This window comes from Agelaius tricolor, unplaced genomic scaffold (genome assembly GCF_023055355.1).
Source record: "Agelaius tricolor isolate 1412-34295 unplaced genomic scaffold, bAgeTri1.0.p SCAF_191, whole genome shotgun sequence".
NCBI lineage: Eukaryota > Metazoa > Chordata > Aves > Passeriformes > Icteridae > Agelaius > Agelaius tricolor.
In genome coordinates this window covers 19885-39445 of record NW_027269451.1, presented here as the reverse complement: position 1 = coordinate 39445, position 19561 = coordinate 19885, and the positions used below count along the sequence as shown (strand labels likewise).

The 19561-nt window shown below is 51.1% G+C and overlaps 1 protein-coding gene across 6 annotated transcripts in view; it reads left to right on the top strand.

The window, feature by feature from the left end:
• The window catches only part of KIFC1 (kinesin family member C1), a 28683-nt gene that overhangs the window by 1966 nt on the left and 7156 nt on the right, over positions 1-19561 (top strand). For 2 of the 6 annotated variants that reach the window (XM_071421151.1, XM_071421152.1), the window contains exons 4-12: positions 769-1009; positions 3469-3646; positions 6852-7019; positions 10971-11099; positions 11935-12051; positions 14906-15082; positions 15161-15328; positions 17874-18012; positions 19032-19171. In XM_071421151.1, the coding sequence (XP_071277252.1) occupies positions 769-1009; positions 3469-3646; positions 6852-7019; positions 10971-11099; positions 11935-12051; positions 14906-15082; positions 15161-15328; positions 17874-18012; positions 19032-19171 (1457 nt within the window). The remainder of the gene's footprint in view (positions 1-768; positions 1010-3468; positions 3647-6851; positions 7020-10970; positions 11100-11934; positions 12052-14905; positions 15083-15160; positions 15329-17873; positions 18013-19031; positions 19172-19561) is intronic. The other 4 variants (XR_011678273.1, XR_011678272.1, XM_071421153.1 and 1 more) reach the window with 2 other exon arrangements.

Genomic DNA, 19561 nt, shown 5'->3' with positions numbered 1-19561 from the left:
CCTCCCAGTGTCCCCAGGACCCCTCCCCAGTGTCCCCAGGTCTCTCACCAATGTCCCCAAGCCCCCCCAATGTCCTTGGTCCCTTCCTCATGGCCCCAAGCCCTCCCCAGTGTCCCCAACTCCTCCCCAGTGTCCCCAGGGTCCCCTCCTGATGTCCCCAGGGTCCCCTTTGGCACCCCCTCGATGTTCCCAAGGCCACCCTTTCCCTGTCCCCAAGCCCCTCCCGATGTCCCCAAGGCCCAGGAGCTTCTGTCCCAGGGCTCCCCCCGCAGTGTCCCCAAGCCCCTCCCAATGTCCCCAAACTCCCCTCCAATGTCCCCACTCTGCATCCCAATGTCCCCACTCCTCCTCTGATGTCCCCAGTCCCTTTCCCAATGTCCCCACTCCCCTCTGGATGTCCCCACTCCCCTCTGGATGTCCCCAATCCCCTCTGGATGTCCCCAATCCTCTCTGGATGTCCCCAGTCCCCCCTGGATGTCCCCAATCCCTTCCCCAATGTCCCCAGTCCCCCCTGGATGTCCCCAATCCCCCCTGGATGTCTCCAATCCCCTCTGGATGTCCCCAGTCCCCTCCAGGTGTCCCCAATCCCCTCTGGATGCCCCCAATCCCCTCTGGGTGTCCCCAATCCCCTCTGGATGTCACCAGTCCCTTTCCCAATGACCCCAAGCCCCTCCCAGTGTCCCCACTCCCTTTCCCGATGTCCCCAATCCCCTCAGAATGTCCCCAAATCCCCCCAGAATGTCCCCAATCCCCTTTGTCCCTCCCCAGGCTCAGCCACGAGCACGGCGAGCTCCAAGGGCGCCCCCAAGCGGCCGCCCTGGGACCTGCGGGGGCAGCTCGGGGACCTGCGGGAGGCGCTGGGCCGGGCCCAGGAGCGGCTGCAGGGCCTGGACAGCGAGAAAAGGGAACTGGAGAGCGGCAACCGAGCCCTGAGAGAGCGGCTGCAGCAGCTGCAGAGGGAGCTGGGAGAGAGGGAGAGCCGGGAGAGCAGCCTGTGCACCAGGGTCGGGTGAGAAATGGGCCTAAATCTGCTAAAAACTGCACCTAAATCTGCTTAAAACTGCCCCAAACGCACCCACATCCCCTGCAGAGGGAGCTGGGAGAGAGGGAGAGCAGGGAGAGCAGCCTGTGCACCAGGGTCGGGTGAGAAATGGGCCTAAATGGGCCTAAATCTGCTAAAAACTGCACCTAAGTCTGCTTAAACCTGCCCCAAATGCATCCAAACCTGCCCCAAACGCACCCACATCCCCTGCAGAGGGAGCTGGGAGAGAGGGAGAGCCGGGAGAGCAGCCTGTGCACCAGGGTCGGGTGAGAAATGCACTAAAACGTACCTAAATCTGTTTAAAATCCACTGAAAACTGCTCTAAATCCATCCAGACTGCCCCAAGTCTGACCAAAATCCATCCAAATGGCCCCAAAATCCACTAAAACCTGACCAAAATGCATCTTAAGTGCCCCAAAATCCATCAAAACCTGACCAAAATCCTGATAAACTGCACCAAAATCCATCAAAACCTGGAAAAAATCCACTTAAAACTGCCCCACAATCCATCTAAAGTGCCCCAAAATCCTCCAAACCTGACTAAAATCCATTAAACTGTCCCAAAATCCACCAAAACCTGACTAAAATCCATCAAACTGCCCCAAAATCCACCAAAACCCCTCCAAAGTGCCCCAAATTCCCCTCGTGAGGGAGCACAGGTGCTGTGAGAGCAGCCTCAGCTCCAGAGTTGGGTGAGAAATGCACCAAAATCCATCAAAAATGCACCAAAATCCATCAAAAATGCACCAAAATCCATCAAAACTATCCCAAATCCCTAAAAATCCTGCTCTGGAGGGAGTGGGAATGCTGAGAAAATTAAAATCCCTTAAAATCCCTCAAAAGATCCCTCCTGATATTCCCTAAAACCCTCCTGAAAAATTCCTAATTCACCTCAAATTCACCTAAAATCCTCCAAATGTGGTTTTTCCTAGATCTACTCAAGATCCCCTCAAAATTTCTCTAAAAGCTTTCAAAAGTTCCTGGAATTCCCCAAAAGTCCCCCAAATTATCCCACATTTCCCCCAAATTTTCCTTTGAAATTTGAGATTCCCAAAATTCCTTCAGAACCCTTCTGAAAATCCCTGAAATTTCCCTGAATAGCCCCAAAATTGCCTCAGCCATTTTGAAAATCCCTGAAATTTCCACAAATCTCCTCAAAACCCCTCAAGATCCCCAAAATTCCCTCAGAACCCTTCAGGAAATCCCTGAAATTTCCCTGAATTGCTCTAAAACGCCTCAAGATCCCCAAAATTTTCTTCAGAACACTTCTGAAAATCCCTGAAATTTCCCAAAATCCCCTCAGAACTCTTTGGAAAATCCCTGAAATTTCCACAAATCCCCTCAAAACCCCAGAAGATCCCCAAAATTCCCTCAGAACCCTTCCAGAAATCCCTGAAATTTCCCTGAATTGCTCTAAAATGCCTCAAGATCCCCAAAATCCCCTCAGAACACTTCTGAAAATCCCTGAAATTTCCCAAAATCCCCGTAATTCCCTCAGAACCCTTTGGAAATTCCTGAAATTTCCACAAATTGCTCCAAAACTCCCTCAAGATCCCCAAAATTCCGTCAGAACCCTTTTAGAAATCCCAGAAAATTCCCCAAATCCCCTCAAAACCCCTCATGATCCCCAAAATCCCCTCAGAGCTCTTTGGAAAATCCCTGAAATTTCCACAAATCTCCTCAAAACCCCTCAAGATCCCCAATGTTCCCTCAGAACCCTTCAGGAAATCCCTGAAATTTCCTGAATCCCCTCAAGATCCCCAATGTTCCCTCAGAACCCTTCAGGAAATCCCTGAAATTTCCTGAATCCCCTCATGATCCCAAATATTTCCCTCAGAACTCTTCAGGAAATCCCTGAAATTTCCTGACTCCCTTCAAGATGCCCAATATTCCCTCAGAACCCTTCAGAAAATCCCTGAAATTTCCTGACTCCCCTCAAGATCCCCAATATTCCCTCAGAACCCTTCAGGAAATCCCTGAAATTTCCTGAATCCCCTCAAGATCCCCAATATTTCCCTCAGAACCCTTCAGGAAATCCCTGAAATTTCCTGAATCCCCTCAAGATGCCCAATATTCCCTCAGAACCCGTCAGGAAATCCCTGAAATTTCCTGAATCTCCTTATGATCCCCAATATTTCCCTCAGAACCCTTCAGGAAATCCCTGAAATTTCCTGACTCCCCTCAAGATCCCCAATATTCCCTCAGAACCCTTCAGGAAATCCCTGAAATTTCCTGAATCCCCTCAAGATGCCCAATATTCCCTCAGAACCCTTCAGGAAATCTCTGAAATTTCCTGAACCCCCTCAATCTCCAAAAATCCCTCCGAACCCTCCTGAAAATTCCCCAAATCCCTCAAGAAACTCACCCAAAACACCTCAAACTGCCCTAAAATCCCCGATTTTCTGGGATTGCCCCATTTCCCACAGCTCCCTGGAGCTGGAGGTGTCTCAGTGCCGTGAGGAGCTGGAGCAGAGCCGGGGCCGGGTGGAGGCCCTGGAGGCCGAGGAGCGGCGGCTGCAGGCGCAGGAGCAGCAGCGGCGGCAGGAGAGGGACGAGGCCCTGGGCCGGGCACAGGCGCTGTCGGAGCAGCTGGAGAACACTGGGGTAGGGCCCCCAATTCCTGAGAAATCCCTGAAAAAACGGGAATTTGGGAGCCATTTTGAGCTTTCCCATCTGGAATCCATCGGGGGGGTGGGGGGGTGTAAAAAATGGCGGGAAGCTGTGAGGGGAAAATCCGCCAGGGGGCGCCAAAAAGGGCGGGAAAATGAGGGGTTGGCACCAATTTGGGGTTTTTTTTGCACCAAAATCGCTCTGAAAGTGCCTTGAAATGTGGGGGAATGGGAATTTTCACCAATCCAGCTGCTTCTGGCTCCAAAATCCCTCAAGGGTTCCTGAACATGTGCAAAACCCTGGGATTTTGGAGCTGTTTTGTTGCTCTCTGACCTCAAATCTGCCAGGGGGCACCAAAAAAGGAGGGGAAATGTGGGGTTTGCGCCAATTCCGGCTTTCTTGGGGTCAAAATCCTTCAGGGGAACTTCAAAACTCGGGAAAGGTGGGAATTTTCACTAATTCAGCTGCTTTTGCACCCAAAATCCCTCAGGGGGTGCTTCAGAATCCACAAAAAACCCGGGAATTTGGAGCTGTTTTGTTGCTCCAGAGGCCCCAGAAAGTGGCAGGAAAATGAGGGTTTGTGGCAATTCCGGCTTTTTGGTGTCAGAAATTCTTCAGAGGTACCCCTCACAATGTGGGGAAAATGGGAATCTTCACCAATTCAGCTGCTTTTGCACCCAAAATCCCTCAAGGGGTGCTTCAAAATTAATTAAAAACTGGGATTTTAGAGCTGTTCAGTCACTCTCCAGGTTGAAAGCCACCAGGAGTGCCAGAAAAGGTTGGGAAAATGAGGGGGTTGTATCAATTCTGGATTTTTTGATGTCAAAATTTCTCAGGGAATGCCTAAAAATATGGGGAAAATTGTGAAAAATGGGGATTTTTGACAACACAACTGATTTTGCACCCAAAATCCCTCAAGGTGTCCAAAATGTTGGGAAAAAAAGGGAATTTGAATCATTTTTGCTGGGTTTCAACTTGAAATCTCCTAGGGGGCGCCAAAAAAGGCGGGAAGACGAGGGCTTTGCCTGGATTGTGGCAAAACCCCTCAGAAAACGCCTCAAAATATGGGAATTTTAACCCCAAATTCCTTGGGGAATGCCAGAAAATCTGCAAAATATGAGGAAAAATCAGAGTTTTTTTGTGAATTTCTCTACTGAGCACCAGAAAACGCCTCAAAATATGGGAATTTTAACCCCAAATTCCTTGGAGAATGTCAGAAAATCTGCAAAATATGAGGAAAACTGGGATTTTTTTGTGAGTTTCTCTCCTGAGCAGTGAAAAGGCTCAGAAGCGAGGGGGGAATATGGGTGCAAAATATTGGGGCAAAAAAAAAGGGAATTTGAATAATTTTTGCTGTGTTTCAACTTGAAATCCTCTAGGGTTCCCAAAAAAAAGCCGGGAAAATGAGGAGTTTGCCTGGATTGTGGCAAAATCCCTCAGAAAACGCCTCAAAATATGGGAATTTTAACCCCAAATTCCTTGGGGAATGTCAGAAAATCTGCAAAATATGAGGAAAACCGGGGCTTTTTTTTGTGAATTTCTCTACTCAGCACCAGAAAATGCCTCAAAATATGGGAATTTTAACCCCAAATTCCTTGGGGAATGCCAGAAAATCTGCAAAATATGAGGAAAACCGGGGCTTTTTTTGTGAATTTCTCTACTGAGCACCAGAAAATACCTCAAAATATGGGAATTTTAACCCCAAATTCCTTGGAGAATGTCAGAAAATCTGCAAAATATGAGGAAAACCGGGGCTTTTTTTTGTGAATTTCTCTACTGAGCACCAGAAAATACCTCAAAATATGGGAATTTTAACCCCAAATTCCTTGGGGAATGTCAGAAAATCTGCAAAATATGAGGAAAACTGGGATTTTTTTGTGAGTTTCTCTCCTGAGCAGCTGAAAAGGCTCAGAAACAATGGGCGAATGTGGTGCCAAATGTTGGGGGGAAAAAGGGAATTTGAATCATTTTTTGCTGTGTTTCAACTCGAAATCCGCTAGGGGGCGCCAAAAAAAGGCGGGAAACGAGGGCTTTGCCTGGATTGTGGCAAAACCCCTCAGAAAACGCCTCAGAATATGGGAATTTTAACCCCAAATTCCTTGGAGAATGTGAAAAAAGCCAATCACTTGCTTTTAAAATTTTAAAAGTTTAATAGTAATAAAATGTTTCTAAAAATTGTAATACAATTGGAGTAATAATAATTTGGACAAGTTGAATTAGGACAATATGAGGCAATAAATACAAAGAGTTACAGATGTCCAGGTATCTTTTTTTGGGTGGCACGAGCCTGAAAAAGGACCCACATTAACAGAGAATTAACCCTTAAAAACAATAACCTGTTGCATATTCATACACTTCATACATGATGCAGAAATTCCATTCAAATACAGGATTCTGGTCATCAGCTTCTTCCTCTGAATCCTAACAGTGCCTTTGAGGCGGGATGAAGTTCATTTCTTCTGATAAGAGGGCAATAAATTCTTTTTTCTGAAAGATTCAGGTGTCCTGGGGCTGCTCTCTGGTGCGAGTGCCTCATTCCTTTCTTCAAAGAATCCCACTAACATAGTTCTTATTTTAACTACAAAAGTTACCTTTGAATTACAAGACTACATTTATCATATTATTAAAATTTTAATACAGCACTACTAATCAATACATCAAAATACAGATGGTAAATAATTGTGTAGAGCCATATAACATGCACTTTTCACAGAGAATATCAGGAAATCTGCAAAATATGAGGAAAACCAGGATTTTTTTTGTGAGTTTCTCTCCCAAGAGGCTGAAAAGGCTCAGAAACTTGGGGGGATTGGGGATTTTGAGGGTTTTTTGCAGAAGGCTCAGGAGTGAGGGGGGAATTGGGGATTTTGAGGGTTTTTGGCAGAAGGCTCAGAAGCTTTGGGGAATTGGGGATTTTGAGGGTTTTTTGCCAAAGGCTCAGAAGCCTTGTAGAATTGGGGGGGATTTTGAGGATTTTTTGCAGAAAGCTCAGAAGAGAGGGGGAATTGGGGGGGATTTTGAGGATTTTTGGCAGAATGCTCAGAATCTTTGTGGAACTGGGGGTGATTCTGAGGGTTTTTGGCAGAAGGCTCAGAATCTTTGTGGAACTGGGGGTGATTCTGAGGGTTTTCTGCAGAATGCTCAGAATCTTTGTGGAATGGGGGTGATTCTGAGGGTTTTTTTTGCCTTTCCCCCTCAGGCCCAGCTGCAGCAGGCGCAGCAGCAGCTGCAGGAGCAGCTGGAGCAGGTGGCGGCGCTGCGCGAGCTCGAGGCCTCGCAGCGGGCGCTGCTGGCCGAGCACGAGGAGCGCATCCACCTGCTGGAGATGGAGCGGCGCCGCCTGCACAACGACATCCAGGAGCTCCGGGTACGGCTGGGCTGCTGAGTTCTGGGGGGGAGGGACTGAGGGGGGAGGCCTCAATGGGGGAATCCCTGTTTTTGGGGGGTTTTCCTATTTGGGAATATCTGCGTGTTCTGCATGAGGGGAGAGCCCCGGTTCCTGAGCGGGGAGACACCCTGGACCAGGCCTAATGGCTGAACTCCAAGTTTTTAGGGGTTTTCTAGGGAAATGTCTGTGTGTTCTGTGTGAGGGGAGACCCCCAGGACTGCCCCTGAGGGCTGAATCCCATTCTTGTGGGGTTTTTCCAGGAAAACATTGTGTGTTCTGCATGAGGGGAGAGCCCCGGTTCCTGAGCGGGGAGACACCCTGGACCAGGCCCAATGACTGAACCCCGAGTTTTTAGGGTTTTTTCAGAGAAATGTCTGTGTGTTCTGTGTGAGGGGAGACCCTGGGACTGCTCCCAAGGGCTGAATCCCATTTTTGTGGGGTTTTTCAGGAAAACATCTGCGTGTTCTGTGTGAGGAGAGATCCCCCCGTTCCTGAGGGGGGAGACACCTGCGATCAGGCCCAGTGACTGAATCCCAATTTTTTGGGGGTTTTCCAAGGAAATATCCACATGATCTCTGTGTAGGGAGACCCTGGGACTACCCCTGAGGGCTGAATCCCATTCTTGTGGGGTTTTTCAGGAGAACATCTGCGTGTTCTGTGTGAGGGGAGATCCCTGGTTCCTGAAGGGGGAGACCCCCAGAAACAGGCCCAATGACTAAACCACGATTTTTTGGGATTTTCTGGGGGAATATCTGTGTGTTCTGTGTGAGGGGAGACCCCCAGGACTGCCCCTGAGTGCTGAATCCCATATTTGTGAGGTTTTGTCAGGGAAATATCTGTGTGAGGAGAGACCCCTGGTTCCTGAGGGGAGAGACCCTCAGGACTGGGTCCAATGACTGAACCCCAAGTTTTTAGGGGTTTTTCAAGGAAATGTCTGTGTGTTCTGTGTGAGGGGAGACCCTGGGACTGCTCCCAAGGGCTGAATCCCATTTTTGTGGAGTTTTCTCAGGGGAATATCTGCGTGTTCTGCATGAGGGGACACCCCCGGTTCCTGAGGGGGGAGACACCATGGACCAGGCCCAATGAGTGAATCATGATTTGTTTGGGTTTTCCAGGGGAATATCTGTGTGTTCTGTGTGAGGGGAGACCCCCAGGACTGCCCTTGAGGGCTGAATCCCGATTTTGTGGGGTTTTTTCAGGAAAACTGCACATTCTGTGTGAGGGGAGATCCCCTGGTTCCTGAGGGGAGAGACCCTCAGGAGTGGGTCCAATGACTGAACCCCAAGTGTTTTGGGGTTTTTCAAGGAAATGTCTGTGTGTTCTGTGTGAGGGGAGACCCTGGGACTGCTCCCAAGGGCTGAATCCCATTTTTGTGGGGTTTTTTCAGGAAAACATCTGCGTGTTCTGTGTGAGGGGAGACCCCTGGTTCCTGAGCAGGGAGACACCCTGGATCAGGCCCAATGAGTGAATCATGATTTGTTTGGGTTTTCCAGGGGAATATCTGTGTGTTCTGTGTGAGGGGAGACCCTGGGACTGCTCCCAAGGGCTGAATCCCATTTTTGTGGAGTTTTCTCAGGGGTTTATCTGCGTGTTCTGCATGAGGGGACACCCCCGGTTCCTGAGTGGGGAGACACCATGGGCCAGGCCCAATGACTGAACCCCAAGTTTTTAGGGTTTTTTCAGAGAAATGTCTGCATGTTCTCTGTGAGGGGAGACCCCCAGGACTGCCCCTGAGGGCTGAATCCCGATTTTGTGGGGTTTTTTCAGGAAAACTGCACATTCTGTGTGAGGGGAGACACCCAGTTCCTGAGGGGAGAGACCCCCAGAACCAGGCCCAGTGACTAAATCACGATTTTTTGGGGTTTCCAGGGGAATATCTGCGTGTTCTGTCTGAGGGGCTGCTCCCAAGGGCTGAATCCCATTTTTGTGGGGTTTTTCCAGGAAAACATTGTGTGTTCTGTATGGGGGGAGACCCCCAGCTCCTGAGGGGAATGAGACCCCCAGAGCCAGGCCCAATGACTAAATCCCAATATTTTGGGGTTTTCCAGGGGAATATCTGTGTGTTTTGTGTGAGACGAGACCCCCTGGATTGCTCCCAAGGGCTGAATCCCAATTTTGTGGGGTTTTGTCAGAGAAACACCTGCATGAGGGAACACCTCCAGTTCCTGAGGGGGGAGACACCATGGGCCAGGCCAAATGACTGAATCCCAATTTTTTGGGGTTTTTCAAGGAAATGTCTGTGTGTTCTGTGTGAGGGGAGATCCTGGGACTGCTCCCAAGGGCTGAATCCCATTCTTGTGGGGTTTTTCAGGAAAACATTTGTGTGTTCTGCGTGAGGGCAGACCCCCAGTTCCTGAGGGGGGAGACCCCCAGAACCAGGCCCAATGACTAAATCCCAGTTTTTTGGGGTCTTCCCAGGGAACACCCATTAATTCAATGCCTCAATCCCAAATTTGGGTTTTCCCAGGTGAACACCCATGAGTCCCACACCTCAATCCCATTTATTATCGGTTTTCCCATTGTAACATCCATGAGTTCAATACCTGAATCCCAGTTTTGATTTTGCCAGGGGAACACCCACAAGTTCCATGCCTGAATCCCGATTTTTGTTTTCCCAGGGGAACACCCATGAATTCAATGCCTGAATCCCATTTTTTGGTTTTCCCAGGGCAACATCCATGAAATCAATGCCTGAATCCCATTTTTTTAAATTTTCCTGTGGGAACACTCAGGAGTCCCACGCTTGAGTCCCATTTTTTTGTTTTTCCAGAGCAGCACCCTTGAATTCCATGCCTCAATCCCATTTTTTTGTTCTTCCAAGGCAACATCCATGAGTTCAATGCCTCAATCCCAATTCTGTGTTTTCCCAGGGGTGCACCCATGAATCCAGTGCCTCAATCCCATTGTTATTTTGATTTCCCAGGGTCACACCCATTAATCCCACCCCTCAATCACATTTATATTTTGTTTCCCAGGGTCACACCCATTAATCCCACCCCTCAATCACATTTATATTTTGTTTTCCAGGGGCACACCCATCAATCCCACCCCTCAATCCCATTTATTTTTTGTTTTCCCATTAATCCCACCCCTCAATCCCATTTACATTTTTGTTTTCCAGGATCACACCCCTGAATCCCAGCCCTTCAATCCCATTTACATTTTTCTTTTCCCACCAATCCCACCCCTCATTCCCGTTGTTATTTTTGTTTTCCACCAATCCCACCCCTCAATCCCATTTATATTTTTGTTTCCCACCAATCCCACCCCTCAATCCCATTGTTATTTTTCTTTTCCCACCAATCCCAGCCCTCATTCCCATTTATATTTTGGTTCCCCACCAATCCCACCCCTCATTCCCTTGCTGTTATTTGTTTTCCCACCAATCCCACCCCTCATTCCCTTGCTGTTATTTGATTTCCCACCAATCCCAGCCCTCATTCCCGTTGGTATTTTGGTTTCCCAGGGTCACACCCCTGACTCAAGTGCCTCATTCCCGTTGGTATTTTGATTTCCCAGGGTCACACCCACCAATCCCACCCCTCATTCCCTTGCTGTTATTTGCTTTCCCACCAATCTGAGCCCTCATTCCCGTTGTTATTTTGGTTTCCCAGGGTCACACCCCTGACTCCAGTGCCTCATTCCCATTGATATTTGCTTTCCCAGGGTCACACCCCTTTATCCCAGCCCTCATTCCCATTGATATTTCATTTCCCAGGGTCACACCCCTTTATCCCAGCCCTCATTCCCATTGATATTTCATTTCCCAGGGTCACACCCCTTTATCCCAGCCCTCATTCCCGTGCTGTTATTTGCTTTCCCAGGGTCACACCCCTTTATCCCAGCCCTCATTCCCATTGATATTTGCTTTCCCAGGGTCACACCCCTTTATCCCAGCCCTCATTCCCTTGTTGTTATTTCCTTCCCCAGGGGAACATCCGCGTGTTCTGCCGCGTGCGGCCGCTGCTGCCCGAGGAGCGCGAGCGCCAGCGGGGGCTGCCCCACCTGCACTTCCCCCCGCAGGACGCGCGCAGCCTGGTGCTCACCCGGCCCGACGATGTCAGTGCCCGGCTGCAAACGCGCCCCTTGCACCCAAAAACGGCTCTGGCCTCCCAAAAACCCTTTGCCCCTTCTCAAAAACCCCTTGTCTCCCTCTCCAAACCCCTTTTTCTCTCCCCAAACCCCTTTTTCTCTTCCTAAAACCCCTTTTCCCCTCCCAAAACCCCTTTTTCTCTCCCCAAACCCCTTTTTCCCCTCCCAAACCCCTTTTTCTCTTCCCAAACCCCTTTTTCCTCCTCAAAACCCCTTTTCCCCCTCCCAAAACCACTTTTTCTCTTCCCTAATCCCTTTTCCCCCTCCCAAACCCCTTTTCCCCCACCCAAAATCCCTTTTTCCCCTCCTAAACCCCTTTTTCCCCTCCCAAAATTCATTTCCCCCTCCCAAAACCCCTTTTTCTCTTCCCAAACCCCTTTTTCTCTTCCCAAAACCCCTTTTTCCCCTCCCAAAATCCCTTTTCTCCCTCCCAAAACCCCTTTTCCCCTCCCAAAATCCCTTTTTCTCTTCCCAAAACCCCTTTTTCTCTTCCCAAAACTCATTTTCCCCTCCCAAAATCCCTTTTTCTCTCCCAAAACCCCTTTTTCTCCTCCCAAACCCCATTATTTTTGCCCCAAACCCCATTTTTTTTACCCCAAACCCTATTTTTTTTACCCCAAACCCCATTTCTTTGCCCCAAACCCCATTATTTTGCCCCAAATCTCCATTTTTTGCCCAATTTCCCGTTTTTTGCCCCAAATCTCCCTGGTTTTGCCCAATTCCCCGTTTTTTTGCCCCAAATCTCCCTGTTTTGCCCAATTTCCCGTTTTTTCGCCCCAAATGTTCCATTTCCTCCCCGCAGTCGCAGGTGGGCCGGGAGCGGCGGGCGGAGCTGCGCTACGACTTCAGCTTCGACCGCGTCTTCCCACCCGGGGCCTCGCAGCAGGAGATCTTCAGGGAGATCCAGCTGCTGGTGCAGGTCAGTGCCCCAAAATCCCCAAAATCCCACCCAAATCCCACCCAAATCCCACCCAAATCAGGGAGATCCAGCTGCTTCAGGGAGATCCAGCTGCTGGTGCAGGTGGGTGCCCCAAAATCCCCAAAATCCCACCCAAAATCCCACCCAAAATCCCACCCAGGGCTTCATAACAGGAGATCTTCAGGGAGATCCAGCTGCTCGTGCAGGTGTGTGCCCCAAAATCCCCAAAATCCCACCCAAATCCTGCCCAAAATCCCACCCAAATCCCACCCAAATCAGGGTGATCCAGCTGCTTCAGGGAGATCCAGCTGCTGGTGCAGGTCAGTGCCCCAAAATCCCACCCAAAATCCCACCCAAATCCTGCCCAAATCCCACCCAAATCCCACCCAAAATCCCACCCAAATCCCACCAGGAGAGGTTCAGGGAGATCCAGCTGCTGGTGCAGGTCAGTGCCCCAAAATCCCACCCAAATCCCACCCAAATCCCACCCAGGGCTTCATAACAGGAGAGCTTCAGGGAGATCCAGCTGCTGGTGCAGGTGGGTGCATCCCAGAAATCCCAAAAATCTCCACATGGATCCCAAAATCCCCAAAATTCCATCCAAATACAGCTCAATTTTCCCCAAATCCAACCCCAAATCCCGCCTGGAGCCTCCCAGCAGGAGAGGTTCAGGGAGATCCAGCTGCTGGTGCAGGTGGGTGCATCCCATAAATCCCCAAAATCCCACCCAAAATCCCACCCAAATCCCACCCAAAATCCCACCCAAATCCCACCCAAATCCCACCCAAAATCCCACCCAAATCCCACCCAAATCCCACCCAAAATCCCACCCAAAATCCCACCCAAATCCCACCCAGGGCCTCATAACAGGAGAGTTCAGGGAGATCCAGCTCCTGGTGCAGGTCAGTGCCCCAAAAACCCCAAAATCCCACCCAAAATCCCACCCAAATCCCACCCAGGGCTTCACAACAGGAGAGCTTCAGGGAGATCCAGCTGCTGGTGCAGGTGGGTGCATCCCAGAAATCCCAAAAAACCCCAAATCCCACCCAAATCCCACCCGGGGCCTCATAACAGGAGAGCTTCAGGCAGATCCAGCTCCTGGTGCAGGTGGGTGCATCCCAGAAATGCCAAAAATCTCCACATGGATCTCAAAAACCCCAAAATCCCAGCTGGATCCCAAAATTCCACCCCAAACCCAACCCCAAATCCCACCAGGAGATCCTCCAGAGATCCAGCTCCTGGTGCAGGTGGGTGCCCCAAAAACCCCAAATCCACCAGGGAATCTTGCAGGAGATCCAGCTCCTGGTGCAGGTGGTTGCCCCAAAAATCCCAAATATCCAAAAAATCCCACCTGGATCCCAAAATCTCCAAAATTGCACCCAAAATCCGGCTCCATTTCCCCCCAAATTCCACCCAAATGCAACCCCAGATCCCAGCAGGAGATCTACCAGGAAATCCATTCCCAAACCCCTGTGAGTGTTCCCAAACCCCTCTGAGTGTTCCCAAATCCCTCAGAGTGATCCCAAACCCTTCCTGCTCATCCCAAACCCCTCCTGCTCATCCCAAACCCCCATAATTCTGGAATTCCCGTTCCCAGTCAGCCCTGGACAGGTCAATGTTCCCTGTGCCCATTCCCAAACCCCTCTGAGTGTTCCTAAATCCTCTAAATCCCCATTTCAGTTGGCCCTGGATGTGTCAATGTTCCCTGTGCCCATCCCAAACCTCCCTCACCGTTCCCAAATCCCTCTGAACCATCCCAAACCCCTCTGAATTCCTGTTCCCAGTCGGCCCTGGACGTGTCAATGTTCCCTGTGCCCATCCCAAACCTCCCTCACCGTTCCCAAACCCCTCTGAATTCTGGAATTTTCTTTCCCAGTCGGCCCTGGACGGGTCAATGTTCCCTGTGCCCATCCCAAATCCCTCTGAACCATTCCCAAACCCCTCTGAATTCCAGAATTTTCTTTCCCAGCTGGCCCTGGACGTGTCAATGTTCCCTTTGACCATTCCCAAACCCCTCTGAGTGTTCCTAAATCCCCTAAATCCCCATTTCAGTCGGTTCTGGACAGGTCAATGTTCCCTGTGCCCATCCCAAACCCCCCTGACCATTCCCAAACCCTCTTGAGTGTTCCCAAATCCCTCTGAACCATTCCCAACCCCCTGAATTCTGGAATTTTCTTTCCCAGCTGGCCCTGGACGTGTCAATGTTCCCTTTGACCATTCCCAAACCCCTCTGAGTGTTCCTAAATCCCCTGAATTCCCGTTCCCAGTTGGCCCTGGACAGGTCAATGTTCCGTGGGCCCATTCCCAATTCTGCAATTCCCATTCCCAAACCCTCTTGAGCGTTCCCAAATCCCTCTGAACCATTCCCAAACCCCCTGAATTCTGGAATTTTCTTTCCCAGTCAGCCCTGGATGGGTCAATGTTCCCTGTGCCCATCCCAAACCCCTCTGAGTGTTCCTAAATCCCCATTTCAGTCGGTCCTGGATGTGTCAATGTTCCCTGTGCCCATCCTAAACCTCCCTGACCGTTCCCAAATCCCTCTGAACCATTCCCAACCCCTCTGAATTCTGGAATTTTCTTTCCCATTCAGCCCTGGACAGGTCAATGTTCCCTGTGCCCATTCCCAAACCCCTCCTGCTCATCCCAAATCCTCCTGAATTCCGGAATTTTCTTTCCCAGTTGGCCCTGGATGTGTCAATGTTCCCTTTGCCCATTCCCAAACCCCTCCTGCTCATCCCAAACCCCTCTGAATTCTGGAATTTTCTTTCCCAGCTGGCCCTGGACGTGTCAATGTTCCCTGTGCCCATCCCAAACCCCTCTGAGTGTTCCTAAATCCCCTCAATTCCCATTTCAGTCAGCCCTGGACGGGTACCCCGTGTGCATCTTCGCCTACGGGCAGACGGGCAGCGGCAAAACCTTCACCATGGAGGGCCCCGCTCCGCCCGGCACCCCCGAGTCGCGGGGGATGATCCCGCGGGCCGTGCGCCACCTGTTCCGCGGCGCCCAGGACCTGGCGGGCAAGGGCTGGCAGGTACCCCCCAGCCCCTGGAGCCCCCGGGGGCGCGGGGCGGGCGCGGGGCGGGCACGGCGGGCACGGCCCCGCCCTCAGTACGGCTTCTCCGCCAGCTTCCTGGAGATCTACAACGAGGGCCTGCGGGACCTGCTGCTGGCCAAGGGGGAGCGCGGCTCCGAGCTGGAGATCCGCAGGCTGGCCCCTGACAGCGACGAGCTGCACGTGCCCAACCTGACCTGGGTGCCTGTGGAGAGCGAGGAGCAGGTGGGGAACCGGGATTTGGGGGAAATGTGGGGATTCTAAATGGGGAATGTGGAGCTGCACGTGCCCAACCTGACCTGGGTGCCCGTGGAGAGTGAGGAGCAGGTGGGGAACCGGGAATTCTGGGGGTTCTAAATGGGGAATGTGGAGCTGCACGTGCCCAACCTGACCTGGGTGCCTGTGGAGAGCGAGGAGCAGGTGGGGAACCGGGATTTGGGGGAAATGTGGGGATTCTAAATGGGGAATGTGGAGCTGCACGTGCCCAACCTCACCTGGGTGCCTGTGGAGAGCGAGGAGCAGGTGGGGAACCGGGATTTGGGGGAAATGTGGGGATTCTAAATGGGGAATGTGGAGCTGCACGTGCCCAACCTCACCTGGGTACCTGTGGAGAGCGAGGAGCAGGTGGGGAACCAGGAATTCTGGGGAGATTTGGGGATTCTAAATGGGGAATGTGGAGCTGCACGTGCCCAACCTGACCTGGGTACCTGTGGAGAGCGAGGAGCAGGTGGGGATTGGGCACTGGGAGGAGATTGGGGCATTCTGAGTGGGGAATGTGGAGCTGCACGTGCCCAACCTCACCTGGGTGCCTGTGGAGAGCGAGGAGCAGGTGGGGAACCGGGAATTCTGGGGGTTCTAAATGGGGAATGTGGAGCTGCACGTGCCCAACCTCACCTGGGTGCCCGTGGAGAGCAAGGAGCAGGTGGGGAACCGGGAATTCTGGGGGTTCTAAATGGGGAATGTGGAGCTGCACGTGCCCAACCTGACCTGGGTACCCGTGGAGAGCGAGGAGCAGGTGGGGATTGGGCACTGGGGGAAGATTGGGGCATTCTGAGTGGGGAATGTGGAGCTGCAGGTGCCCAACCTCACCTGGGTGCCTGTGGAGAGCGAGGAGCAGGTGGGGAACTGGGATTTGGTCAAAGTTGTGGGTTTTAGGGGGAAATTTGGGGATTTTAAGTGAAAGTTTGGGGATTTTAGGTGAAAATTTGGGGGTTTTACAGGGAAATTTGGGGATTTTAGGTGAAAGTTTGGGGATTTTAGGGAGAGATTTGGGGATTTTAGGGGGAGATTGGGGCATTGTGTGTGGGGAATGTGGAGCTGCAGGTGCCCAACCTCACCTGGGTACCCGTGAGGAGCAGGTGGGGAGCTGGGAATTCTGGGCTGAAGTGGGGGTTTTTGGTTGAAAATTTGAGGGTTTTAGAGGGAAATTTAGGGGCTTGAGGGGGAAATTTGGGGATTTTAGGTGAAAATTTGGGGGTTTTAGGGGGAAATTTGGGGATTCTGAGGGGGGAATGTGGAGCTGCACATGCCCAACCTCACCTGGGTGCCCATGGAGAGCGAGGAGCAGGTGGGGAACCGGGAATTCTGGGGAGAAATTTGGGGGTTCTAAATGGGGAATGTGGAGCTGTAGGTGCCCAACCTCACCTGGGTGCCCGTGGAGAGCGAGGAGCAGGTGGGGATTGGGCACTGGGGGGAGATTTGGGGGTTTTGGGGAAAAATCGGGAATTTCAGAGGGGTTTTATGAGGAAATTTGGCCTTTCTGAGTGGGGAATGTGGAGCTGCACGTGCCCAACCTGACCTGGGTACCCGTGGAGAGCGAGGAGCAGGTGGGGATTGGGCACTGGGGGGAAGATTTGGGGGTTTTAGGGGAAAATTTGGGGGTTTGAGGGGGAAATTGGGGCATTCTAAATGGGGAATGTGGAGCTTGAGGAGCAGGTGGGGAGCCAGGAATTCTGGGGAAAATGTGGGCATTCTGAGTGGGGAATGTGGAGCTGCAGGTGCCCAACCTCACCTGGGTGCCCGTGCAGAGCGAGGAGCAGGTGGGGATTGGGCACTGGAGTGAAATTTTGGGATTTTAAGGGGACATTTGGGGGTTTGACGGGCAAATTTGGGGATTTTACGTGAAAGTTTGGGGGTTTTACAGGGAAATTTGGGGGTTTTAGGGGGAAATTTGGGGGTTTTAGGTGGAAATTTGGGGGTTTTAGGTGGGAATTTAGGCATTCAGAGTGGGGAATGTGGAGCTGCAGGTGCCCAACCTCACCTGGGTGCCCGTGGAGAGCGAGGAGCAGGTGGGGAACCAGGAATTCTGGGGAAATTTGGGGGTTTAAGGGGGAAAATGGGGAATTTCAGAAGGGTATTCCCCCATTATTCCCCCATCATTCCCCATCATTCCCCCATCATTCCCCATTATTCCCCCATTATTCACCCATTATTCCCGATCATTCCCCCAATTTCCCCCCATTATTCCCCCATCATTCCCCCATCATTTCCCCCATTATTCCCCATTATTCCCCATTATTTCCCCCATCATTCCCCATCATTTCCCCATCATTTCCCCATCATTCCCCCATCATTCCTGCATTATTCCGCCATTATTTTCCACATCATTCCCCATTATTCCCCATTATTCCCCATTATTCCCCATTATTCCCCCATTATTCCCCCATTAATTCCCCCTTATTCCGCCCATTAATTCCCCATCATTCCCCCATCATTCCCCCATTAATTCCCCCATCATTCCCCATTATTTTCCCCCATTATTTCCCCCCAGGTTCTGGAGCTGTTGCTCCGTGCCGGTTCCCAGCGCTCCGTTGCCCGCACGGGGCTCAATGAGCGCTCGTCCCGCTCCCACTCCGTGTTCCAGCTGCGCATCCAGGGCCACCACGCAGCCCGGGACCTGCGCTGCGCCTGTGAGAGCCCCAGCAAATCCCCAAAATTCCCAAAATCCCCACGGAATTCCTGCATTTCCCCCCTTAACCCCCAATTTTCCAGCTTTTACCCCACTTTTCCCAGCCCGGGACCTGCGCTGCGCCTGTGAGAGCCCCAGCAAATCCCAAAATTCCCAAAATCCCCATGGAATTCCTGAATTTCCCTGTTTTCCCCCCAATTTTCCAGCTATTCCCCAGTTTTCCACCTTTCCCCCCCAATTTTCCCCCATTATCACCCCATTATTCCCCCATTTTGTCCTATTTCCCCCCATTATTCCCCATTATATTTCCCCCCTTTTTTCCCTTTATTTCCCCATTTTTCCTGTTATAATTCCCATTTTTTCCAATTATTTCCTGTTATAATTGCCCATTATTCCCCCATTATTTCCCCAATTCCCCCATTTTCCCCCCATTATTTTCCCATTTTTCCCCATTTCCCCCCATTATTCCCCCATTATTTCCTCAATTTCCCCCCATTATTCCCCCATTATTTTCCCCATCATTCCCCCATTATTCCCCCATTATTCCCCATTATTCCCCCATTATTTCCCCATTATTCCCCATTATTCCCCCATTATTTCCCCCATTATTCCCCCATTTTTCCCCATTATTTCCCCATTATTTCCTCATTATTCCCCCATTTCCCCCCAGTTTTCCCCCATTATTTCCCCATCATTCCCCCATTATTCCCCCATGTTCCCCCATTATTTCCCCAATTTTCCCCCATTATTCCCCCATTTCCCCCCCTATATTTCCCCCATTATTCCCCAATTTTCCCCCATTATCCCCCCATCATTCCCCCATTATTCCCCCATTATTCCCCCATTATTTCCTCCATTATTCCCCCATTATTTCCCCATTATTCCCCCACCATTTCCCCCATTTTTCCCCCATTTTTTCCTCATTATTTCCCCATCATTCCCCCATTATTCCCCCATTATTTCCCCATCATTCCCCCATTTTTCCCCATTTTTCCCCCATTTTTCCCCGTTCATTCCCAGCCTCTCTCACCCTGGTGGACCTGGCCGGTTCCGAGCGTTTGGAGAAGTCGGGGTCGGTTGGGAACCGGCTCAGGGAGACCCAGAGCATCAACTCCAGCCTGAGCGCCCTGGGGCTGGTCATCAGTGCCCTCTGCAACAAGGTTTGGGGCTAAAAATGGGAATTTTGGGTCATTTATGGGGTTATTGTGGGGTTTATGGGATTTGGGAACAGGGAAATGGGAATGGGGAATGGGGAATGGGGAAATGGGAACAGGGAGTGGGGAATGGGGAATGCATCAACTCCAGCCTGAGCACCCTGGGCTGGTCATCAGCGCCCTCTGCAACAAGGTTTGGGGCAAAAAACCCCAATTTTGGGTCATTGATGGGGTTATTGTGGGGTTTATGGGGTTTGGGAACAGGGAATGGGAATGGGGAATGGGGAATGCGGAATGGGAATGGGGAATGGGGAATGGGGAATGGGAATGGGGAATGGGAATGGGAATGGGAATGGGGAATGGGAATGGGGAATGGGAATGGGGAATGGGGAATGG